The sequence below is a fragment of the Xiphophorus hellerii genome, chromosome 15 (genome assembly GCF_003331165.1).
Source record: "Xiphophorus hellerii strain 12219 chromosome 15, Xiphophorus_hellerii-4.1, whole genome shotgun sequence".
In the NCBI taxonomy this organism is placed as follows: Eukaryota; Metazoa; Chordata; class Actinopteri; order Cyprinodontiformes; family Poeciliidae; genus Xiphophorus; species Xiphophorus hellerii.
Genome location: NC_045686.1, coordinates 22,267,242 through 22,292,383, shown reverse-complemented (window position 1 = coordinate 22,292,383; position 25,142 = coordinate 22,267,242). Strand labels below are relative to the sequence as shown.

Sequence of the window (25,142 nt, the reverse complement as noted above, 5' to 3'; positions counted from 1 at the left end):
TCGTTAAAATCACGACTTGAGACTTGACTTGAAAAAATGCTCAAAGACTCGGACTTGACTTTGACTTTCATGCCATTGACTTGGGACTTGACTCGACTTGAAGCTGTTTACTTGAAAAGACTTGATATTTTTTACTCAAAGTCTTAAAATTTAAAACACATTATTTATAAAGTGGCGTCATTAATTAATTTCACTCATTCCGTATCAATATGCGCAGACCGTCACTATGTTTTTCCTCTCTCCTTATGTATGTATGTGTACGTAGCTGCAGCACAACCAATCAAATTAACAGGATTTGGACGTTTAAAAAAACGCGGCAAAGCTACAGATCTCAGGGAACGAAATAACCGCTCGAATATGCTTCCGCGAGTAATTTCTTTTGGCTACGTAGGTTATGAACTTTCGACTAAAAAACGAACTGCAACTTGTAAAACATGCAAGAAGAGAATATCGGATGGAGATGCCACGACGTCCAACTTTGTCCGGCATTTGAAGCTTCACAAAGATCGGTAGGTGGCACTTTTCTTTTGCTGTAAGATAGTTGACTTTAGCTAACTTCGTGTTAGCATGTGTACTCCGGGTTAAATTGGTGATGATTTACCATAAATCCGGTCCTTCAAATGCCTCCACAAATAATGTGCACCGTGTTAGCTCAGGAAGCCGGTGGATAGTGAGCGGGGCTCCGGAACAGAAAGCAGATTCTGGACCTGAACACAGGGAACAGAGTCTCTCTGTCCCATCATGATGATGAGCCGGGTCTAGTATCATCTAAGGATGGTTGGTGTATTTGAAGACATCTACGTTGGGAAATTATATTGACAATATATTGTTTACTGCAGTCAGTGCATTAAGTCAACTGTTTTTGACTTAATGCACTGACCGGCGTGACTGTCACATGTCGCACAGAACCCATTTCCAAGTAGTATAGCTTTGCTGGGAAAAAAAAAAAAAAAGACCAAATACAGTGACTGTCCCAAATAAATTTTGTGTTTAGAATATCTGTCCCATATTTACGGAGGACTGAAACTAACATACTTAGAAATAAAAGCAGAAAAATAAATGCACCAGACCTTCCTGAGTTTACTTGTGATAACTTCATTTATACTTATTTTATTTTTTGAAAACTATGATTGTTGTAGTGTTGATGTTTATTTATGAATAGAAGGAGTAAACTGAAGTCAAATGTAATTCATGAAAGGCTGTAATTTATTTTCTGACATCTGTTTACTTCTGACAGATTTGAAGAATACCAGATGTATAAGAGGATCACAAATGAACCTCAAATACATATTTTAAAAAGAACAAATGGTCTAATATTTGAATTTTATGTATAATTGCAAATTATTAAAAAAAAAAAAAAAAAACGACTCGAAATGACTTGAAATTAAAGGTTCCTGACTTGAGACATGACTCGACTTTTGCCTGTTTTTACTTGAGACTTGACTCGGACTTGAGGACAGAGACTTGAGACTTACTTGAGACTTGCAACACAGTGACTTGGTCACACCTCTGGCTGTTACTGAGAGAAGACTCAAAGTTAGCAATTCATACCAATTTCATTTGCTGTTTTTTCCTTGCAAATGTGCGTCAACCTTTTTCAATATTCTGTTAATGTTGGAAAAACACAATTTACCAATTGCAGTGGTTCCATTAAATAAGAAATTGAATTAAACTCACATCTTTTTCAGGTGTGAAAAAGATGTGAGTTTACAATACAATACAATTGTATACAAATACAATTCTCCTTGTATTTGGAAGTGGGTATGTATGTGGCATTTTTGGGAATTTGTAGTTGATGTTTTTACAGAAGAACTGTGGATTCAACACTTTCGAATGACAAACTCAACTTTTGATGAACTGTGCGATGCCGTGAGACCTCTGGTGGCGCCAGCTACGTGTTGCGGCTGTTTGCATACTGGTGTGATGGTTTTGGAGCAACAAGCTCCTTGTATTCTGATGCAAAAAAGTGCTTCCACTGCAGTTTTACTAAATACACAAATTTCTTTATGGCTGAAAAACCACCTCATCTTAGCACAAAATGTTTTAGCGAGAAAAAAATTAGCTGTGTTTCCATTAAGTGTAGTTATTTTCGTGATTCCAATTTGCGCAATTTTATGGTCAATGGAAACACAGCAAAATGAGGGGCTTTAAAATGATAGAAAAAAACCAACAGACTCCTTCCGATCATTATTACTTCCATGGCCTTTATGTTTATTATGATCCGAGATAAATGTGATTCCACTATGAGAGTAATATATGCTGAAAGCTCACAAGGCGATGAGCTCAGTGGCCATCTTGTATGATGTGAAAGACGCTCTCCCAACTGAATATGGCGTGATATGAGCCTTGCTCCTAATATGATGAATTAATGACCGTTCACAGAAATAAGAAGAGAGAAAACATTTCAAAGCTGTTCCAATATCTTCTTGCATCGCAGAAATCTGATTTTACTTTTTATTACAGAACAGCTCATACATGCCAAATGGCTTTATTTAATAAACGGTTCCTCAAATAACTGTCAAATAATTGCAACATGGGTGTGTTGATTTGATGCAGCTTAGTAACATCATAGCAACCAGAACGGAAAAAAAACATATTCAATATTCAAACACATTCCACTTAAGAAAACTGATGTTTCCTGAGAAGGCGCCAGCAAGGGAGTAAGACCATTTTTTAAAAAAAATTATTATTATTTAGTATTTTGAGAAGGCATGGAGTTAAACTAAAACCCATGGTTGCCATAAACAACAGGGGCTGTTGTGGGAGGCATTGGGGAACAAGACATAAACATTTACCTCCAGGAGAGCAGAGACTGAAAGGGAGAGGTTAAATACTCAACGTGACCCTGGATGCCTGAGTGTCAGGGAGCGCCATGGCAACTCCAACAGGGTCAACAGTGCAGGTAGAAGCAGGTTGGCTTAACTTCAGGTGCCCTGAGGCGCCACATAATTTGTTTTATTCTTGGTCTCTGGTTACAAAGCTCTGGCTCTGGACTGCTGTTCCTATCTGTGTGCGCGACACAGCTGTAGCTGCAGCAGACGGTTGCATTCTTTACTCCAGGTTAACACTCGCACTGCAACCTTTGGGCATTTATCTGCAGCAAATGAGTAATTGTCTTACAAAAGCTCATTCTCATTGACCAATAATAAGGTGCTAAATACCAACCTTTGGTATTTAGTCATTTGGCTCAAGAGCTGCTCAGCTAAAACAGAGAGGTGAAACTGGGATTTCACCCATTTCTCTACTACTCTGGCTAAAATCTCTAAACCTGCTGGTACATTAATAACACTGTCTACAGAAAATGCCTGTAATAGATTGTCCCACAATTCAAAAAAACTTGCTCCTAATGTTTTCAACACATATCTGGAATCAGAGGAGGGGGTCGGGGAAGAGTGGTGATTAAACTTTTTTTATAAATTTGGGTTATGCCACAAGTCTTTGATCGCTCTCAAAATAGAAACATTAGGAAACCAAGCATAGGATAATCTCGTTAAATGGAATGGATTACCATTTTGTGAGGCGGGAACCGGGGCGTAAAAATCCCCCACCAGGTCTGAAACGTAACACAGATTAATCCCTAGACAGCTAATGTTTCAACGTATCACTCTCAGGGTGTAAGAAAGGAACAGGAGAGCTGTGATCATAGACGTAATCCCTGGACTAATCTGGCAGATCACAGCTCTGAGGCAGCTCAGGCTGATACCTGATGCCATCTACTATGACCGTTCACTCCCAAAATGACCAAGAGTGGAATAAAAGTATGCAGTCCCGGTTTATGTGTGTGTAAGATATGTTTCACCTCTACAAAGCTCTTTAAGGATATAAATGAAGGGGTGGAGAACTGAAGTAAAACAGAGATATGGTCTTAAAGTGACAGAAAAAGGCCAACGCAGACAGTCTTGTAAAAGTATTCATATCCCTGACATTGTTCCACATTTTGTCACTCCATAGTCTTCATGGCATTTTATTTGGATTTTATGTGGGAGCAAAACATCCATTCGTCATGGACTGGAAACTCATTGGAGCTGCAGTGAGAACAAGGTTGGGTCATGACCAATCTTGTTCTTTTGGCAACTACCCAACGCTCAATACCAAAGGTGATGGTGGGAACGTAGATTGACCAGTAAATCAAGTTTTGGCTCCGATCTCTCTTCACCATGACAGACCAGTAAAGCCCGCATCACTGCAGGACCAATTTGTTTATCAATCTCCTGCTCCATTTTTTCCTCATACGTGAACAAGACCCTGAGATACCTAAACTCCTAGACTTGAGGCAGAATCGCATCCCTGACCAAAAGAATACGCTCTACCATTTTTCAGCTAAAGACCATGGTCTCTGATTTAGAAGTGCTGATTCCCACCCTGATTGCTTCACACAAATTTTTAGAGATGCACGATATAATCGGCACTAAGATTGGTATTGGTTGATATTAGTAATTTCTTGATATGTTGGTCCAATAAATAAAACTGAGCTGATAGAAACATCCAATATTTTGCTTCAGGAGGAGAAGAGGTTGGTCACGTGGTGCTTGTTTGGTCATATAATAGTGATAGTGATGCACCAAAGGATTGTGGGGAGTTTAGCTGAAGCACAGAAGCAGTATGGTTGATTTTTTTCAAGGTTTTGAAAGGGCAGTAAAATATATGTAATATATGCTGGTAAATATCAGTTATCGGTCATAACCGCAATATTATGCTTATTATGCTATATTAATTTATGTGATTTTTAGTCACATAAATTAATTTTAAAGCACAATGAAGTAATTATGTCGCCTTCAGTTGTTATAAAAATGCTGTATATGTCAAATATGACATAAAAGAATTTTGACTTTGTAATTTAATGTCATGAAATTGGGCCTTTGTCTTTTTAAGAAACTCCTGCTCTTTATGAAAGTCTGCCTTCAGGAAGTCATCAGAACTTGGCTCCTCTATTATCCCTTTAACAATGTTTTTACAAGCGTTGCTCTGAGAAGTCAATCATACACCACCGGATGTTTGCTAATTGCTGCTTGCTAGGAGTTGACATGATGTAAAGCTCAAAAAAGTCACTTTAATCCCCTTTAATCAATATCAGCCCAAATTTCCATTTCAGCTCATTTTTAAAAGAGTGCATCTTTTTGTTCAACTTTACAATTATTCCATTACTTCGCTTTAGCATTTCATGTCAAATCCCAATAAAATGAGGTGAAGTTTGTAGTTATGTGGAAAAACGTGAACGTCCCAACTAGTGTGAATACCTACACACCTCCTCATCTGACACACACCCAGCAAATACCTCTCTATAGGACATGGTGCAGTTTTAAAACAGACCCAGGCTGGGTCATAAAAGCCTCATCTGATAAATGAGAAAAAGGTTGAAGATTCAAGACAGAATCGTCCAATCCTACATCTGCTCTCCATTCTGACGTAGTAGTAAACAAAGATTGAGTGAGTGTTAATAGAGTGGAAGAAAACGTGATGGTAGGAAGGTAGAGAGTGGAAAACCCCCACAAAGGTCAATAGACGCATCTGAATGGAAGCAACACCATCCAGTGTTGCTTCCATCTGCCCACCCAGGCAGCAACCAGCTTCTGGGGCATGTGCCCGCAGCAGCTACACAAACCTCATCTTTTAGCACCACCCATAATGCCACTCTCTTTAATGAAACGTATGGTTTGGGGTGTGGAGAACGTTCTCAGGAAAGTCAGTGTCCCCCCGCAGGAATGAAAAGCAGTGTGACATGAGTAAACACTCAAACTGTTCAGGAATTATACAAGTGATCAGAAAAGGCATTAAAGAGGGTTAAAATAGGATGATAGGAGAGGCTGTGGTTCAGACAGCAAATCGAAAGAACCGATGCACTAAAAAAAAAAAAGGGATCAGAAGAGCAGAGGTTTACCAAAAAATGTGTCCAGAACTCCACCTCAGACAGAAAAGACATAGTTACCACATGTTTACACACAGCTCATGTGGGAGTTTGCTCTCAGCTTCCATTTAGTTAACAAGAATGAGCTAACTGTTTGTTGTTTCTCTTTGCATCTTAACATTTTCAACACACAAGCTTGGTATCGCTCAAAAAAACTCCTTCATGATCGCTGTAGCCAAATAAGCCAAAAATGCTTACATGTGAATCGCTGATGGTGTTTAAGAAGGGCTGAGTTCAAGGTGAGGAAATCATGACATTTTCATCAGCTGAACTGGAAGTGTTAGGAGCAGTTAGCTGTGACAAAACATGATAAGGTTCTGTTTGTATTCTCCTCCATTGCCTCGAAAGATTGGTTCCTAATCACAACTTCCTACTGTAATTCCTGACTGAAAGGATGCGTGTGTGTGATACGTTATAAAGGAACATGGACAACCGGAGGTGTTTAAGTATCAATATTTCCCAGGCCTGTCTTTTATATGCTTAGTTGGTCATTATTGTTGCTACAACAACTTTGTCGTGTCAACTAATCAAATCTCTACTATTTCTAATCCAGTTTTTTTTTTTAAATTTCAACCCAGATCCAGAAAGTTCCCTTTGAATATGCTGTGTACAATTCTAGAGTGATCAGGGCTTCAACACGCAATCTGGACAGATGGCTGGATGAATAGATATCGGACAGACAAAAGGACAGATAGGTGAATAGATAATGGATAAAACAAAGAATGAATGATATATTGACATTGGTTGATGTTACTTATTTTTTAACATATCAGTCCAATAAGTAAAACTGTGCCAACCAAAGTCAATTCCCATCCTGTTGCCATTTATGGTTCTATATTAATTATAGTGATGCTATGAGGACCACAGGATGCTTAACTGAAGCAGAGCAGTTGCATGGTTGTTTTTTCCCCCCACCATATCCAAACGGTAGGGAAATGTATCTAATATACATATATGAAATAATAGGTTAAGTCTTTTTTTTCCCAAACATTATTTTTGCAAGAAATATATATTTCATTTTTTTCCCTCCAAAATATGTCTTTAGACCTTGGAAAGACACATCAGCCATCTCCAGGATGCGTAAGCAGCATTCATTCAAGACAAACAGACAGAGCACCAACCTGATCCCAGGAGGATGTATCTGGCTCTGCAGGTGCTCTTGCCAGCGTTGGTGATGCAGAGACATAGGGGAGGCTTGGTGATGAGGAAGATGGTGAGAGTATGTGCAGGTGGAGAGGCAGCAGGGGCAGGAGGAGGTGCTACCTGGCTGTGGACTGGCGCATGGCCCAGGGCTGGCGGCAGGGCTCCGGACAAGCGGGCAGTCCGGCTGTCCGCAGGGGCAGCACAGGGTGGAGTGAAAGTGGCAGTGGGGGCAGCAGAGAGCAGACGGCGCTGGCGGTGACAGGGTGGAGGCCACGTGGAGTCTGTTTGGCTTCTGGGAGTCTGTGACGGCAGAAGACGGAGACGCAGCCGCTGATGGCGGGAGATTCCTCAACGAGCCGTTGAGTTTGACCAGCCCACCGTTCTGGACGGGCCTGCTGGCTCTCTGGACGTGGGCTCCCTGCTGCAGCTTCACGGCTCCGTTCCTAACCACCATGTCTCCGTCTCTCTCAGCTGGGAGGAGGTCGCAGCTGCAAGCAGCAGAGAGGGGGTCCAGGTGGCTGCGGTTTTCTGTACTGGTAGCTGAAGGAGCATTTCCACTGGCGCTGAAAGGATGGTGTCCACCGTTGCTGAGCAACAGCGGGTCTCCACTGGAGTCAGTCAGGGCCATGATCTTTTCCCCGCAGGTCTGGGACCAACACCGTCACTCCTCTGAGACCACAGGGAACACATTTATGACACAAACTTCAATTTTAAAAGCAAAAAAATAAGTAGAACCATGGCAAACAATGGATATGTATCAGGGTTTCCTCTAGGATTTGTTAAAACACTGATGGTGGTCTGTGAGACAAGAACGCTACTAAGTAACTAGCATAACTAGGGAGCCTAATATCTCAGACATTATGCATGATGGCCAAACTATATATTGTATTTGTTGTTCAAATGCAACGTATGTAAACATTAGGGTCATTTTGTCAGGTTTGAACTAAAAATGCATTCTACTTAACCCTCTAAAGTACCTTTCTTTCACCTTTTCTCTCCCTCTACTTTGCACTGTCATCTCTAGTTTTTCTTCACTCCTGAGTGCAGCCAGTAGTCTGTCTATCCGGCAGCTAGACAGACAGGAGCCGGAGGTGTTGGGTTTTAAACTAAAGTGAATTTTAATGTTTCATCATATTTGAAATTTCAAACTCTTATTATGTTTAGTACAAGTGTGCAAATGTAGGCTATAAATGAATAAAACTTAATTCTGAAGGTGTGAATTTTATTGTTCTGTGGTGCTGTGTTACGATCAATTATATGTAGGGGAAACCCTGAGTGTGATATGTACCGTACATATACATATATAGTATTTGTGTGCTTGTTCATTTCTTGGCAAAAAGCAGCTACTATCTGGAATAACAAAAAATAAATAAAATAAATAATATTTTCAGGGGGAAAAAATCCTTGGAAAAAAATAACGTTTTAAAGAATTACAATTAACTTGAAAACCAATACCGAGGTATGTGGAACACCACCATTTATATAAACAGTGATCTGGTTATTGTTTTTTACATGCCTAAGTCTGTTATTTAAAACCAACTTCAAAAGTAATTTGTAATGTAATACCCTTACAAATTGGAGTTTTTTCCCCACATTTTAAGAAGCAGTGGAAGAGCATTTAAACAAAATAAACACCCCACGGGGTTTTATTGTAACCATCAACAAGTAGATCATGTATAACAAGCTATGTATGCGTTATCAGACAGTCTTTTGAAAATTTTGAGACCACACTGATCAAGCTGCTGCGATGTGACATTTCATGTGCCTTACAACTCCGCTTCGTTACATTGAGCTTAGCCAGCCGTATCTTATTGAGCAGAAATGTGGCCGTTGTCTCTGACTTTCCATTTGCTGCGTCTTTGCTCTGTTGATTGGTGGTGACTTGGCATTTGGACTTGATTTGCTCTACAAATTGCCAAGTCTGGAGCACATCTGGTCTCACCACAGCTGACTGGATGACGAATAACCATAATGGTTTATAAATTACCACATATAGATTGTACTGTCAGTCATGCTGGGCCCAAATATGTTGAATTTGAGGTAACTACATTGAACTGAAGCTGTAGCATTTTATACCATTGCTGCCAGATGGCATCTGTACTAGTTATAACTAAAATATCCCAATTATTTCTGGTTTACTTTAGCTAAACATGTGTTTACATGCTAAGCATGTATACACATGTTAGCTAAACATGTATACACGTTTATTTTTTTACATATGCCTTTATAAAACACCTTTCTTACTTTTTTTTATTTATTTCCAGAGTGGAAAACTTTAAGATGATTACTTTCCTACTTTCTCCTTAAATATTAGAAAATGTATCTTAAAAAATGACTTCAAAAGTCCTAGGAGAGAACAACAGTGCTCTTTCTATGACTTATGTTTTCATTCATTTAGAATTTACATTTCTATATGGTTTTTTACAAGAGGGTTACAAACAGATACAAAAAAAACTAATTCAATTTGTGAAGCTGTTTAGACTAAGAATAGAAGAAAGCAGCTGTGTTGGCTTGTGTGGTTAAAAGCACACCTGATTTCAATTCCACAGAGAAGTAACTTCAGCATTTTATGTCCAAATTTACATCATGGCGTGATTTGAGAAGCTCTTCATGCGTAAAAAAAAAACAGGGGAACACTTTAGGGCTGTTGTAAATGAATATTTTAGTAATCGAGTAATCTATCGATTATCCTTGCGATTAATTGAGTAATCGGGTAAAAAAAAGATAAAGTAAAACATTGGTAAATCTAACATAACAGCAGTGTTATCACATATCAACATCAGTAAAATTTTTCACAGTTGAGCATCCCTAACAATAACTTTTCTATGTTTAGAAAATTTACCTGTCACAATAATAGCTCAATTTCCAAGTTAACCTGAAGAAAAGCTATACAAACATCTGAAATTATATTCAATTCAATAATAAAGAGGCAGGCTCACAAACATGCTTATACAAAAAAATGTCTATACTCCAGCTTTTGGTTTATGTATTCATCTTTAGTCAATTTAATAGATGAACTCTCACCTTGCCCAGACTTTTTTGCTTTTGTGTTCATGTTAGCGACGTGATTTGACACCTTCGTTCGTCATACACAGAAACATCTACCAGCTACGTGGCGTCACGATGCGCTCCGCCACCCATTTGTTGAGACCGGGATGATATGAAATACATTTTCCGGTAAGTCCGTAAAGCTACACTTACGTTAATCATCTAATGATTTCCACCAGGACCTTGACCTCCAGGAATATTTTTATGCGATAAAATAGACGCGCTTGCATTGGAGCGGCAAACGATACGTCACATAACGTCCGCCGTTCCCGTCCGACACGCGACGCATGCGAGCTATGAGCTCTGTGACACCTCAATGTGAGCGAGTGGCGAAATATGAGAACGGGAGTCTGGTGGGGTCAGAGGTGGGCTTGGAGGGCGAGGTTTTGGAAAAGAGGCGGAGACAGGGAATAACTTGGGAGCCCGGAGAGCCACAAATACACCGAGGGAAACCCAGATGAAGTCATTCACTTTGGTTCTGTTGATGTCAAAAGCTTGGACCGATTTTAAAAGCTAGCCTGATGCTCAAGAATTGAATTGCCACTGAATACATAAGATGCTTAAGGTATAAAAAGAGTATGCATATTTTGATAACATTGTAACAAAGTCTGCTTTCTCGGCCTCGGATCTTTGTAAATGCCAGTAGAGGCGTTAACAGGCAGGTGAGACATCTTGGACTGACTCTGGATAGAATCAGTCTTGTGTCTAAAAAGACAAGCTTTTTTGAGCCCAGTCAAACCAGAACAAAAGCAACTCGAGGTTGGGCTTCAAAAATGGCACTTGAGGATTTTTTTTTAATTGCATTATGAAAGAGATTTGTTGTCTTCACCAAGAGTCTAGAAATATTACAAGTTGACAAAACATTTGTGACTGGTCAGCAAGTAAAAATCCCATCTATTTCCCACACAGCGGATGCAACATATCAAAGCACCGATGACTTGCACTGCAAACACTCGTTGGTGTGGAAGTTAATACTGCAGGAAGAAGACTAGAGGTTAGAAGTATTTGAGTTCTAGTATTTTATAACACTATAAACATTTTGTGAATACTATAACATAAAGAATATTTGAAAATATATATTGAATGTCGTTATTTTCTAGCTCTTAGAGATAATGAGCAGGTAAAATAATTTACAAAACGGATAACCAGAAACGGACCACAAAACATCAGATTTCCAGATTTATTGTGCTAAAATCCATGAAAATATAACTTACTAGCATGTTTTTATGATTTGAAAAAAAAGATAAAATGAACCACATAAACCAATCCCAAAATGAGGTTGTTTACATGGGGATCAGATTTTATAATGATAATAATCTTTCTATAATGACAATAAAGATTATTAATGTTATTGATATATACTACTATATCAAAGTATTGATTGCCCCCGCTTTTTCCATAAACCAGCCATTTCTTGAATAAAAACACACAGTCAGAGGAATTATTTCACTACATTAAACAAGCCCAAAACACCAATTTGTAACATTATTCCCGGTGCAAGTTGGTTTGGAACAACGAAGGTGATAAAGTGCTCCTTCTGCCGTCTTTCATGTCAACTTTATGATTACGGGGTGTGTGAGAGAGATGCTGAGACCTAGGGCAGCAGCATAAAGGCAAAGCAAAGCATCCCACTTCCCTTTAATTAAAACTAATAGGCAGCAATTACCAGGTATCAGTCAAGAGACTGTTAATAACAACATTGCTCCTCACAATAATAACATCAACAGGAGGCACTTGCCCCCCTCACCTCCATGAACAGCCGCTGTGCATGGCTTTCAGATACAGCTTTCTCTGACAGCTTTCTGTTTGTCAGGAGTGGTTTTTAGTCATATATGATCCCCTCAGGGCCCTTACTCACAGCTGGGTTGTTAAACATACCAAGTGGAGCGGCTGGCTCAAGGCTACGAGCTGAGTCTCAGAGTTAAACAGCCGGTTTTTATGAATTTAACAAAGGCAAATGTTTAAAGCGATTAGCTGATTACAAATCAATGTAAAATGTTCGGATTTAGCTTAGTTTTTTGCCCAATTACTGATATTTTTATTTTAGCTGACAAGCTCAAAATCCGCGCAAGTCATTAATAGGAGTGTCTGTGTATGGTCGAGTGAGTATAGTTTGTTAAGTTTGTGCAAAGTAAGTCAAACTAAATTTACAGTAAGGTTGGATTATTCTCCGATGGATAAGATCAGAGATCAAGGGCAATTTCAATAACTCGTGAGAGCTAAAGGAAATCTAGCAGTATGGTGTGAAAAGAAAATATAGTGAGACGTTTAGCTATTTTTTTATGTACTGCTAGTGACGCTCAATGAGGGAGACCCAAGGTCCCAAAAGGGACCAAACTGAGCACATTTTTGGTTCAGTGTTCCTCTGGAGGAAACACAGAAGTCTGAAGAAACCGAATGCAAATAGTAATGAGTGGCCAGGGTTTCTCGTATCCTACCGTGTTTTCGTGCCTCCCGGGGCGTTGCGTTGCTTATCTCCTGTGGGCTCCGTAGCAGGCGTCGCTTCGCAAACACCAGAAATAAAAACAAGAAGAAGAGGAAGGGGGGGGAAAAAGACGCCCGGTTGATTTAAAATGTCCGCGAGCGCAGTTAAACAAACAACACAACCCGACACGGCAGCAACAAGTCCCGAGCAGAGAGGGGCTGTTTCTCATTGAAGTGTGTCCTGCCAGAATGACAAACAGCCACACACACGCAGACCCCGGCTCTGTGCTCTGCTTCTCCCCTCCGTGCGGAGGGGAAGAAGGGGAGAAGAGGAGAAGGCGGAGGCTGGGACTGCTCCGAGCAGCACTGATAGGACGGTCGCACCGTCTGTTTTAACCCGCTCAATGCCACGGCGGCGGCACGAGCCGACATACAAAACGCTCACGCGCCTCGTCACACACATTCAAGACAACTTGGATGTGACTTGAACCAGCGGTAGCGTCACCGAAAATACCGGAATATAAGCAACTCTAGTAGAGTACAAGGATTAATCGCCATATAGCTAACGAGGAACAGATTAATAATTAAAAATGCTAACATTTAAGTAAATATCTTTTTTTTTTTTTTTTTATGAAATTACGTCCAAACGGCCTGCAGAAGTCTGGCCAAAGATTTATTACAACTTAACTTTTCCCAACTTGCTTTTATACCTTTACATTACTTATACGCCAAAAATTAGACCTGCTTAGCCAAATCTGACAGGCATGACAAACGTTGCAAAAACCTGGTCTTGGATTCAAGAACTCCCAGTTACTGACAGCATCTTTGCTAAATAAGATACACACGCACACACTAAATCAGTGGTCCCCAACCACCGGGCCGGTTCGCGGACCAATTGGTACCGGGCCGCGCAAGAAATAACGAACTACTTCTGGATGTTTTATTTTGAAAATCCTAAACCGGATTTTACCGGTTACGTCTTGCGCGTCAAAATTGAGCCAATTTACAGCAGAATGAGTAACAAAACAACATCGGAGTACTGCGCAACAAAACGTGTTACAATTAATAATCTCAGTAATTATTGTTCAACTAGGTGTTGCGCAATTCAGCGCGTTTCGGCTCCATTAACAAAAAAAAGGCGAGTCAAAGACCGACTGACTAGCAGAGCAAGGATTTAAATTACCTACTCAACCACCGCTGTGTTCATGAGAGGCTGATTAATAATCGAGAAATAAATATCAAGCCTGGAAACCTGGTATCGTAACGGACTGAATGTTATGTTTTTAACGTAATCTCTGCTCGGTTTGAGGGGCGCAGGCGGTTGCCACGGCAACGGGTGTACTTAAACAACAGAGAGAGAGAGTAAAAAGATAAGAGTGGTTTTGAGTTGATCACCTGTTCAGGTTATTTTACCTTTGTTTACCTTTGCTGTGGCTCATTACAGCCGCTGTAGTTTCTGAACGTTCAATAAACGACAAACTTGGACTGATTCTCTCGTCTGTTTGTGAGTATACGTCATTCACAACAAACATCAAGTAGGACAAATGTATTTCATTAAGTTTTAACAAACAAATGGCTTCTACCGCGATAATTATGTGAAATTAAATTAATAATATCCCAACTTCTGCCTTTACCTTTACAGAGCTCTTTGGTTCCTCCTGTCAGTCTGTAGCTTCTCATATTGACGTCATCAAACCAAAGTTCAGATCTACCATAACTGACTGACACCTGCTGGCCTCAGGTTTGCAACCAGCTTGTGACTGAGAAACCAGTAACCTCCTCCGAGTGTCAGAATCTCACTGAGGAAGAAACTGCATTAGGTTTTCTATCACTTTATTATTTCTGCTATAACTGATGTATATTCGCATATAAAATAAGTCAATACAGTTTAATTTACAATTTTTATGTCTTCGTGTCATGTGGTGGATCTCAGCCAACTGGTGAGAGAAAAAGTAGATCTTGGTCTCAAAAAGTTTGGGCACCCCTGCTGTAGATGTTACCTCCCATGGTAGGGCATGCTAAGATGGTTTCTAACGCATATTCGGTATGTGAACTATTAAAATATTCAGTTATAAATGTTTTTAGAGAGGGTGTTAAGTATTCATGGAATTTAGTTATTCGTCGAATTCTGGGTGCCCACTGTATTACAAAAAGTATACTAACTACATTTGAGGCACATTTAAGACTAAGGACCATTAGTGATTACATTGCTAAATATTAAGTAGCAAGAATAACATCAGCTATATATAGTACTTTTAAAAGACAAATAATGGCTTTCATTAACCTTTCTTGAAGAGACAGTTAACAGCCTTTAATTATCTGACACTCAACCACATAACTCTTTGAAAGGGACGCACCCAGGCTTGACACATCAGCTTACTGTAATTACACATGACTGACTGGATATGTTGGCTTCTTCTCAGTTCAGTTTAATAGCTACTTTAATGCTCTCTACCGCATATCTTCAGGAGGAAAAGGAAAGATGATCAGAGTTGACTGGATGACGGATGAAGCCACATGAACGACGATCCAGGACGAAAACCTGCTTGTTCCCAAACCCTAATGGACCCAAGTCTTAGTAAATTTAGCATCAGCTGTATTCTCCACATGTGCAGAGCTTGTAAAAGACAAAATACTTGCTGCTGCAACTGCAGTAAGACGTGGCTCAACAAAGTACAGACTCAAGGAGGCTGAATACAAATGTATGTCCCATTTGTCCAGCGAGACATTTCCGGGCGAGTGGCTGGGTACATTCCTGGACAGGTCGCCAGAAACATGATGAAAAGCTCAAAAAAGTAAGTCGGTTTTCCATAATGCTGCCCCTTTAATGTGTCATTTTACCTCACATCCGTCCACTGCTTTGTGTCTTATCACATAGAATCGCAGGATTATAATCTTTACAGTTCATCAAAGGCTTCCGATACCAAAAAAACAAAACAAACCAACAACAACAAAAAAACAGTTGAGCCAAAGTTTAAAAATGCATTCAGGTTGTGCTCAGCGGGGGAGTTGGGTTTATCTCAGGGAATGCTGGGAAGACGGGAGGCCAGTACCTGGCTTTAATTTTAGCTGTCCGCCACGATTAGGACACAGTTCATATAGCAAGTGTAATCATCTGCAGTAGTGAAGCGCTTGTTCACAGCTGGCCCCGAGGCCAGTTAAAGCCTAAGCCACGCAGCGCTTTGTAGTTGACTGGAGTAATAATAACCTGGTAGTAATAGGTTGTACAGGGTTCAGGGTGTTGGACTGCGCCTCCATTTCATCTGACGGCAGATAAAACACAAACGCATTTAAGCTGCAACGCCAGCGTCTAGCTATTTATCCTCTACGGTTAAACACGGCGTTAAAAAAAAAAAAAAAAAGTACTACAGAAGCTCAACTTCAGTGGAGCAGGGCCGAGGGTTACCCACATGGAACTAAAGGAGGGACTACATCAAAGGACGCGCACTGTACCAGGAAGGATGGAGGCCCTGGTGAAAGCAGAACGGCCCCCCGAAAAGATTGCACACAACTCATCAAAGTGACAGGTTTAGTGGACAGAAAAGAAGAAGAAAAAAAAGGAGCAAAAGACAAGGGTTTAAGGGAGGGAGAGAGGGCAGAGGAGGACAGAATGCCTCTGAACCGTTTAAGGCTCTGGCAGGAGATGTCAGAAATAATCTAACGGCTTTCCAATTTTGCTTTCAGATCATTTCACCCCCGCTCCGCCTCACAATAACAATCAATTCCTTTTCACTGTCGGTCTTTGAACTGAAGAACGCGGAGCAGGCTTGCACCCCCAAAACTGATAACTTGTTGTTTTCAATGAGGAAAGAGGAGAAAAGAAAAGGCCGTAAAACCTCAAACAGCTGCGAGAAGAAAGAAAAATGGGAGAGGAATAGTAATAATGAAAAAAATGTAAAACCCTCTGGAAGGTTTTGTTCTGTTAGGTTAGACATGATCTGACTTGTGTGATTTGCAAAAACATGAGCAAAGAGCTAATAGAGCATTAAGATGCTGGGCCTTAATGTGCACAGGCATACAGTATATGAAGAAAGGGGGTGGGTAATCCTGGAAGCCCCTTGAGCATTGCAGCTACCCCTAATGCAATAATATCTGGTTATTATAAGAATGAAAGTAATGGAAGGAATATTGAAAAGGTTAAAGTGGTGTATCGATAAAAAAAGAAGGCGTTTAAGTGAGGAAGAAAAAAAAGAGACCAAGCATGAATGTCTCACTTCGCACTGGCTTCCGAGTGTCTGAGTTTCTGAAACCCAATCCCGTCGACACCTCGGCTGTGAGGATGGATATCTCTCACCTGATTAGCGCTGCGGGCCCCTGACCATGTCCGGAAGGAGCCAAAGAGCCCGAGGAGTGACTGAAAGCCGAGCGGGAGCTGATGCCTGCTAAACTCTCGCTACCAGCCGCGACATTAGGCTCTGCTTCATTTAATCCTCTCCTCTTTCCTATATGCTGCCGAGGTTAATGTTTCACTGCATATAAAATGCAGAGGGGAAGCCCTAATTTAGCACCACAACCATCTGGCTCATACATCTGTACATGTTCTGGGTTAGCTGACAGGTGATCTTCCTGGGAAGCTTGAATTTTCTTTGGAATGCGTCCAAATGACGCCCGGCGCTCCGGTTCGACATGCATGCGAGTATAGTCTGCCTCTTTAGATAAAGACGTTCTTTGAAGGTTATCTGTGTTGCCCTTTAAAGTGGCTACATGCAGGTGTTTTAGTTTAAAGTCTTATCTTGGTTTGTACCTTCAGAGTCGCGCTGGAGTCCAGTCTGACCTCAGTCCGACGTCTGGTTTCCTCTCAGCTTTCATCATTCCTCTGATAAAATACATGCTTTAATTATTTGTTATGATCAAATAAGAAGACACAAAACGAAGATCTTAAAGGGGCAGTATTATGTATTTTCAAAGCCCACAGTGCCATTTTAGAGCACAATCAAGTAACTATGTTCTATCAAATATGACTTAAAACAAATTTGACTTTGCAATTTAACTTCCTGAAATTGGGCCTCTGTCTCTTTAAAAAAAACTCCTGCTCTTTCTGAAACTCTGTCTTGAGAAAGTCACCACAACATGTCAGTAACATGGCCTCTGTGAGGTTTGGAAGCTTGGAAACTGTAGTTCCAAGGAGTTGCTTCGTCCTCAAAGGCGGGGCTATGTCCACCCAGGTGTTTTGCACAGCTGACTGGTTGCCAGGGAGATTAAAGCATTTCTGAAACATGCATGAATAAATCCAGGTAAGAGTTTGATGAGGGAATAACATCATAACAAGATGTAAAGTTCAAAAAAGTTGATTTTACATAATACCGCCCCTTTAAGAACAAGTTATTTAGATTTTACCTCCATGTGTAACTCTCAGTTCAGTCATTTTGGCTTTAGCTTTTGCTGCTACTGATGGCGTGCCTCTGAAATAAAAGAATAAAACAGATTAGAACTTATAAGATAGAAATACATAGAGATGTAACCCCAATGTAGACCATGTATGCATGAGGATAAGTTCAAGTTGGAGCTGTGAACTTGACATCTTGATATAAGTTTATTTGTTTATCTATTGATTTATTAGATGTCCCAAGGACAAGACTGAAGCATTTGGGTGACTGGACCTTTTCAGTGGGAGCAACTCGACTCTTGAACAAACTCCCTCTAGACTTTCGCTCCAAAAAAACATAAACAAAAAATGTAGTATAGTAAAAATATTCCTAAAAGTAATTCCCTTCCCCAATCGACACCTATTTTTAATCACACATTAGAGACATTAGGCTAAAGGGAGTTTTTAAATCAGGAACATCATGTTTCTGAACAGTAAAGGTTCGAACAGGATCACTGGGGGGGCATCCTTTGTTGGCTCCAATGGCAGCCAGAATCTGGCAGTGGGTTGTTTGACAGGAAATAATAGGGGCATAGGTTTTGATGCATATTTGGTGCTGCTGATGTATGACCCCCTGTAGGAAGTTGCCTCTGGTGCTTGGGTGTCAAGAGCTGTGATAGATGTCCATACATGTGTGTTGTGCTTTACTAAATGACTGCAAAACTTGTCTTAGCAACCTCTCGAACCTAATCCGAGGAGACATCTATGTCTCAGCCAGAGCAGACCAGTTTAAAAGGTGTTTTTAACTCTATTGGTTTATCCCCATTTCCCCTGGGTTTTGCTTTTCTTCGTTTTATTACGCTAGCCAAAAATAAAGCCATGTGCAATTCCACACATTCTTGCCTAAGGTTTTCACCTGTCAACCAAACACGCATGTTCTGAGCTGTCAGTCAACACCTGGAAGAAGAATGTCGAGAGGAGGGTGACGCTAAGATTCCCTGACGATCTGTTTTAGTTCAGGTCAGTTACTTTCACTTGTTTCATGTATCTTCTGTTTTTATTCGTCAGTGCTATGTCTCGAAATGCTCCGAAGCTCTGTGACTGTTACAGATGACATAGAAGCTCGCCAGCTCAATGAAGATACCCATGCAAACACTGGAAAAACACAAAGCAATGAGCTTAAAGTACAGCACTGTATGTTGAAGAGAAATTTCCCCTGCTTCCTGTATCTCGCTTAATTTTCTCTTCCTCTTACTGTACCCAGATGAAGAGGCGGAAATTAAATGAAACCGGTGGTGCTGGACTGTTGGTAACAGAGTTAATGGTACCAGGGATCGACGCTGGTTCAACGTCAAACAGATTTGGTTCCTGCTTATCACTAGCGATGCAGTTATACAGCTGTTATACCCCTCCTACCACCATTCAGCCCACATGTTCTGTAAATGGACCTCCGGATCTGGCAGATCAACTGAGCTACGGCTGACATTCGAGTCAAACACATTTATTTGGGGAAAAACCCGAGGCTAGCCTAGTGAGGACTTGAACACAACACCGGTAGTCCACAGCAGTACCAACAGTGTCTGTTATAGGCACTGTGTTGCTGAAAGACTGCCATAGTGTGGCATTTCAAGAAGACTGAAGGCTCCCAGACATCTGGATGTACTGAGTGTATTTTGTGAGACTCCGTGTACTGTCGAGATTTCATAGTCAAGGACATCTCTCATCATCTTTTTCTTCCTTGCCTTGACAAATCCGTATTTTCACATAGCTCAACACAGTACCTTAGCCATTTTTTTTAAAGTTCTTATTTTCCCTCATTGATATATTATACAAGTTTCAATATTATCAAGTCCCGTCTCAGATGCTCTTCAAAATTTGAGTCCATTTTGTTCACAAGATGGCGCAAACTCTCAACCGTATTAGTTTGGTGTCGAACACAAAACAGTTCCATGTGGACACGGTTTCCTACTGAGCAGTTAATCTATTTGTAACAAAGAGGAGACTTTTACTTTTTAAAGAAAAATAATTAATCCTTTTCCGTCACTTCTCATCCTTTCTCCTTGCTATTAGCCCAATTTTGTGTACTACAGACCAGGCACAGAAAGAGGGGCCCCACCAAGGCCAGCATTCATCCAAGAACCCCCACTGTAGACAACTCCACTGGCCAGAACAACCCACTAACGCTTTGTTTAAAATTGACCATCTGTGATTTATAATTCAAGGCATATAGTAATTAAAAAAAACTGTAAACCTTATTTTATAGCCAGACTGAGAGCCCCACAGGGTTTTGCAAATGCATGCAGAATCAATACTTGCAAAAAAAAAGAAAAAAGAAAAAAAAAAAACCTTCTTGGCACATGAACAAACCAGCATTTGGAAATTAGAAACACCGGCCAGCTGTTTCACTAGTGTTGCTTTAGCGCATTAAAATATGTACACTCATGGCTCGGTTTAGTCTTTTAATTACGTCTGTTTTTCTTCAGGTTTCCACATGATGTTAGAAGATTTAGAGGCTCGTTTGTCCTCCTTTAACGTAGGACACCCTCTGCCTTTATCCCCCAAATCCTCTCCATCTCTCACTCTTCTCTCATTTCCAAAAGCAGAGGAACTTCCTTGCCTGGAAAACGACAAAGTTCGATCGAAACTCTTAAGTCTGAAGGCAAGGACTGGGGTGGGGACCGAGAAAGTAACAATTTAAGTGAAGTGAACAGAGTTCTTCTGTGGTAGAAGGGAAGCAGAGGCCTGTAAATGAGGAGGGTCTTCAGAACGGAACAAGGACATCTTAAGGTGCTACAAAAGACTCTTGGTTTGATCTGAAAGAGGGAAAAAAAGCGGGGCCGAGAATTGACTTGAAGGTCGCTGTAGGAGGAATTTCACAGACAGATGTTTTGTGCGTGTGAAATATCTGAAGAGAGAGGAGCAAAGTTAACATTTGCTCTTCAGGAAGAGAGCAGCCTTTAAGGAATGGCTCCCCTTCAAAGGCCGTTCCTAACACACCATGTACATGAAAGTGTTTGCAAACATCTTCCTCCAAAGATCGGGATGCAGCTTAAAATCTTTCAGTTACTCGCAGAATACTAGTGAGCTGTGCAGTCATCTAAAGTGAGGGTGCTTTCAACTTTACAGGCAGGAAAGCAAAGTTTAATGTTGAACACCTAACAGGAGAGAGCTAATGCAAATACAGGTTAACATGATGCTGAACGAAAACTGTGATCAAACCTGGAAGATAGCAACCGTGTGTCAAATTTCTCCAGGAGGAGTCTCGGAGGGAAATCTGGACTTTTTTTTCTCCTCTCTTTTCCGTGGCTGAAATTAGTGGAGGTGTGAGATAACATCTCTGTGCCTAAAACGTTTTGGCTGTCAAAAGTACAGATGTGGAGGGGGAAAGATGGGGTGACGGTGACAGAAAGAAGGATGGATGAGGGTATGGGGAGGAGGAGGGAGGGAAAAAAAGAAAAGAAAAACCTCTGTGATTCTAGAAATGCAAACTCAGGGCTCTGTAGATGGAAGTGTCACTTAAGTGTCGCCAAAGTAAGCAGCCCATCAACAAACTTCCTTCACACTCAGGCCCCTCTGTAGTACTTAACGCCGTCTCAGAGGATCGTCACGATCCAGACTTAAATCCACAGATGAAACTCATTTTGACTAAATACAATGCTCCAATGTGTTCATTTCTCTGTTTTCCATCAAACCCTCATTTTTTGTCAACAGGAGGGACTTCAGCGTGGTTATTAGCTTTGTCTCATCCCTAAAGCATCACAGAACTGCACTGCAACACACATTTCTAATATCAACCATCTGCTTTCATTCCTGCTGGTGTCTTATTTGGCCCAGATGCAAGCACACCAAAAACTAAAGACGATTATGTGGGATAAACGCGCACACCTCTGCAATCGTCATTTCAGCTATACGCTATGAATTCGACACGCTTTGCAAGCTGAATTCATGGCTACTAATTGGCTGATTTATTATCTGTTAACATGCAATAGTATATAAATAGTAATAGTATATAATAATGCTAATTTCAGATGTCTGCTAACCTGGTAGCAACCAGACTACGCTTTGCTTCGTACAGAGCGCCTGGACCCTCGGCTGTTGAGAAACGATTGCTTCTTGGAGGATTGGGCAATGTTGGGGTTTTACCCAATCGCTAACATTTGGCCGTGACATAAGTAATGCACCAGTCCAACGATTCGCAGCTTACCAGATCTGTGCTGTAAATAACCATCTCGTACTGTGAAGAGAAAAGTGGCTGTCAATGTTAATTCAATATTTGGAAGCATGGCCAACATGGACTGAACAGTTTTGTTTGCTTCCTCTGCTGCCACTGCTAAAACTACGGACTGACTGACTACAATTCTAAAACTTTGCAGAAAGTTGACGTTATTGTTCGTAGGAACTCTACTGGAAAAATCAATGGGACAAAAAGCCCAGACAGAGCTGTGAAGTGAGATTAGTATCAAGTAGAATTGCACAGGAAGACAATGGTCAGGCTAGATATCTGCAGAACAGCACAGGTTTCTGGTTAATTACAGGGTCACTTAGCAATCTTTTAAAGACTATATCTCATTTCACAAAACAGTTCAACGTTATAGGCGCAAAGTTCCATTTGGTCACTATTTTGTCAGTGCTACTCGGAAATTGAGCTGTTAACATGTCATGACAATCATGAGACGCCTACACCATAATCATCCCCTATGACTCTTTGAAGATACTTGGATGTTTTGAGCTTAATTTATGAAGTGAATTGAATTCTTTTCAATGTACTAAAGATACATCTGAATACGGCTCTCTAGTCAGATGCATGTTCAGCTAAAGAAGATGAAGATTTCTGTCAAAATTTCAAAAAAAAGAAAACTAAATTGATTTAGTAACACTATGCAAAGCAGAAGACTTGTAGCTAATAAATAATGGCAAAAACAATAATAATGAAAAACCGATCTGCTCTTTCAGCTTGCCTACGTTGTTGAACCTCTTTGTTTTACAGCCTGGTTCCTCTCACTGAGCAGTGGGCACAGCGCTCCGCTGTGAGAACAAGGGCCTTGGCAAACTGGCGCGCCGCTGGAAGATAAAGCTGCTGGCGCCAAGGCAAACACAGTGACTTCATCCTGTGTCATCTCACTGAAGGACAAGTGGGCTCTTTGGAGGGTCCCTGTGGGGGGGCTGAGAGGGTGGCAGGCCTGGGTAAAACTAAAAGAGTTGTCCTGGTTCCCATCAATATGACGGGTACAAGAAGGGTGAAAAAAGAAGAAGAAACAAAAAAGTTCTCAGAAAACATGCTTTACAATTTATCTATAGCATAGCCACTACGCAGTTAGTACTGATAAACTAAATGACCTAATTGGTCTAAATAAAGTTAAAAGAAAATAGGAGATAAGCTTCTAATATGATCAATTGCGTATAATGCATTAATCCATGAAATCTGGGTTATGCATGTGCGTGCCTGTGTGCAGGAGATGGGATGTCTCTGTTTCCGGGGAGCGTTGAGCTCAGGGCACTTGGAGCCCTTCCTGCTCCCCGTGGAGAGGTCTGCGCCAGAGGGACGAGAGCCAGGGCCTCTGCAGCTGCTTTCTTCTCTCCGTGTCTCGCCCTCCAACACACATGCACACTTGACAGTTTATCACGGTACTCGTTTCAAGTCTCTCTCGGAGAGTATCCCGTCTTGCGTCTTGAATTTTCATGGTCCGAGCTAATGAGACGACCCCAAGAAAAAAATCAAATCAAATCATAAAAATAATGTGTGAGCAGTCACAGACTTAAGATGTGCAAGTTTACAACGCAAGTCACGACACAGAAAGACACGTTGAAAATATGGATTGATTTTACACGATTGTGCACTACTTTGTGTTCTATCGTGTAAAATCTCAATAAAATCCATGGAAGTTGGTGTTTCTAAGGTGGCAACGTTCGGGGATACAGGAGGTCTAGTACTTCTGTCTGACAGAAGTCACATGTGGAGTACCCCAAGGTTCACACCTGGAACCCCTCCTATTTAATATTAACAAGCTCCCGCAAGCATTTCAATATTAAATTATCCACCATAACTACGCAGATAAAACATAGCTCTACATTATGATGTCACCAGGTTATCCATCCATGTGCTAAACAGACGCATAGAACAACAACAAAAAAAGTGTGAGTGAGCTATAACTTTCTCCAGCTAAACAGAAACATAACTGAAGTTTTAATCTTTGGACCTGAAGAGAACAATCAAGAGTCAGCACCTATCTGCCGACTCCAAATTTGGCTGGTAGAGATTTTTTTTTTTCATCTGAAAAGTCACTAAATATAGTGACAATGTCCCTAAGTTGGAACCAGTGGGGTGACTATTGGTAACCGCGCATGTGCAGACATGACCTGTCAGTCAACTCTCTCTCCTGGTATAGAGAAATCAGAAAGGACTGATTTTCAGACCTTTGTCAAGCTGGATAATAGGGGTGGGCAATATAGACTTAGAAAGAAACTGTGTTTTTTTTTTAGGTGACGGCACAACACAGAATTCATAGCTCCACAAACCCAATGTTGCTCTTGGAAAAACTCTCCCCGTTTGAAATACGCTTCTTCAGGACATCATACACTTTAAGACGAGTAATTTATATCACTAAGCCGCATATGGACACTTCATTTAAATTATTCGAATTTACTGATATTTACTGATGCTCTTGTGGAAAAAAACAGTGAAGAAAATAGAAAAGTTATATTCTAGTCCCTTTTTTAAAAATCATGAACTGGAACTTATTGTGGCAACAATAAATCAAAAATCTTATGATATGAAACTTATCAAGATGAATGAAAAATGCCACGATAATTGCCTACACCTTGTAGACAAGATCTGTGGACAAGATCGGTTTGTCACGCAAGTGTCGGCCGATAGCTGAGCTCCCAAATCAAAACAAAACGTGACCGATGTATCGGTGCCCCAATACATTCAAGCAGCTACCTAAATCCAACATCTCTAGGTAGAGCTGGGCTTCCTGCCTCTCTCAGGATCACTTTCTTGTATTCATTCATCTTTTGTGTCAGTGTACGTGTGATACACCATAAAGTGGGAGATTGTAATAATCATTTGTTTATATAGTCAAGAAAATTTAAGGGTATAAGCCACCACATAAATTATTAGTATTACGATGCACTATATATGTTTTTTTAGGGTGAAATTGACCAAAATACCACGTCAAATTAAAGAAAAAAAAAAGGAACCAAATTATAGACAGCGTTTCACCAGGAGACCTAGAGTGAGGAGCCCCGGCCCCTCGCGCCTCAGACAGAGTTTGGGGAAGAAGACGGCGGTCGTTCTTCGTTCGCTAAAGCTGTTCT

General features: G+C 40.7%; 1 protein-coding gene across 4 annotated transcripts in view; it reads right to left on the bottom strand.

Moving 5' to 3' along the window:
* disp1 (dispatched homolog 1 (Drosophila)) overlaps positions 1–25,142 on the bottom strand; it is an 85,562-nt gene that overhangs the window by 18,486 nt on the left and 41,934 nt on the right. For 2 of the 4 annotated variants that reach the window (XM_032584689.1, XM_032584690.1), the window contains exons 4-6: positions 17,858–17,922; positions 17,265–17,336; positions 7,027–7,717 (exon numbers count right to left, since the gene is read on the bottom strand). In XM_032584689.1, coding sequence (XP_032440580.1) covers positions 7,027–7,676 — 650 coding nt within the window. In that variant the 5' untranslated portion in view covers positions 7,677–7,717; positions 17,265–17,336; positions 17,858–17,922. Of the gene's footprint in view, positions 1–7,026; positions 7,718–12,534; positions 12,827–17,264; positions 17,352–17,857; positions 17,923–25,142 lie in introns of those variants that run through there. The other 2 variants (XM_032584691.1, XM_032584693.1) reach the window with 2 other exon arrangements.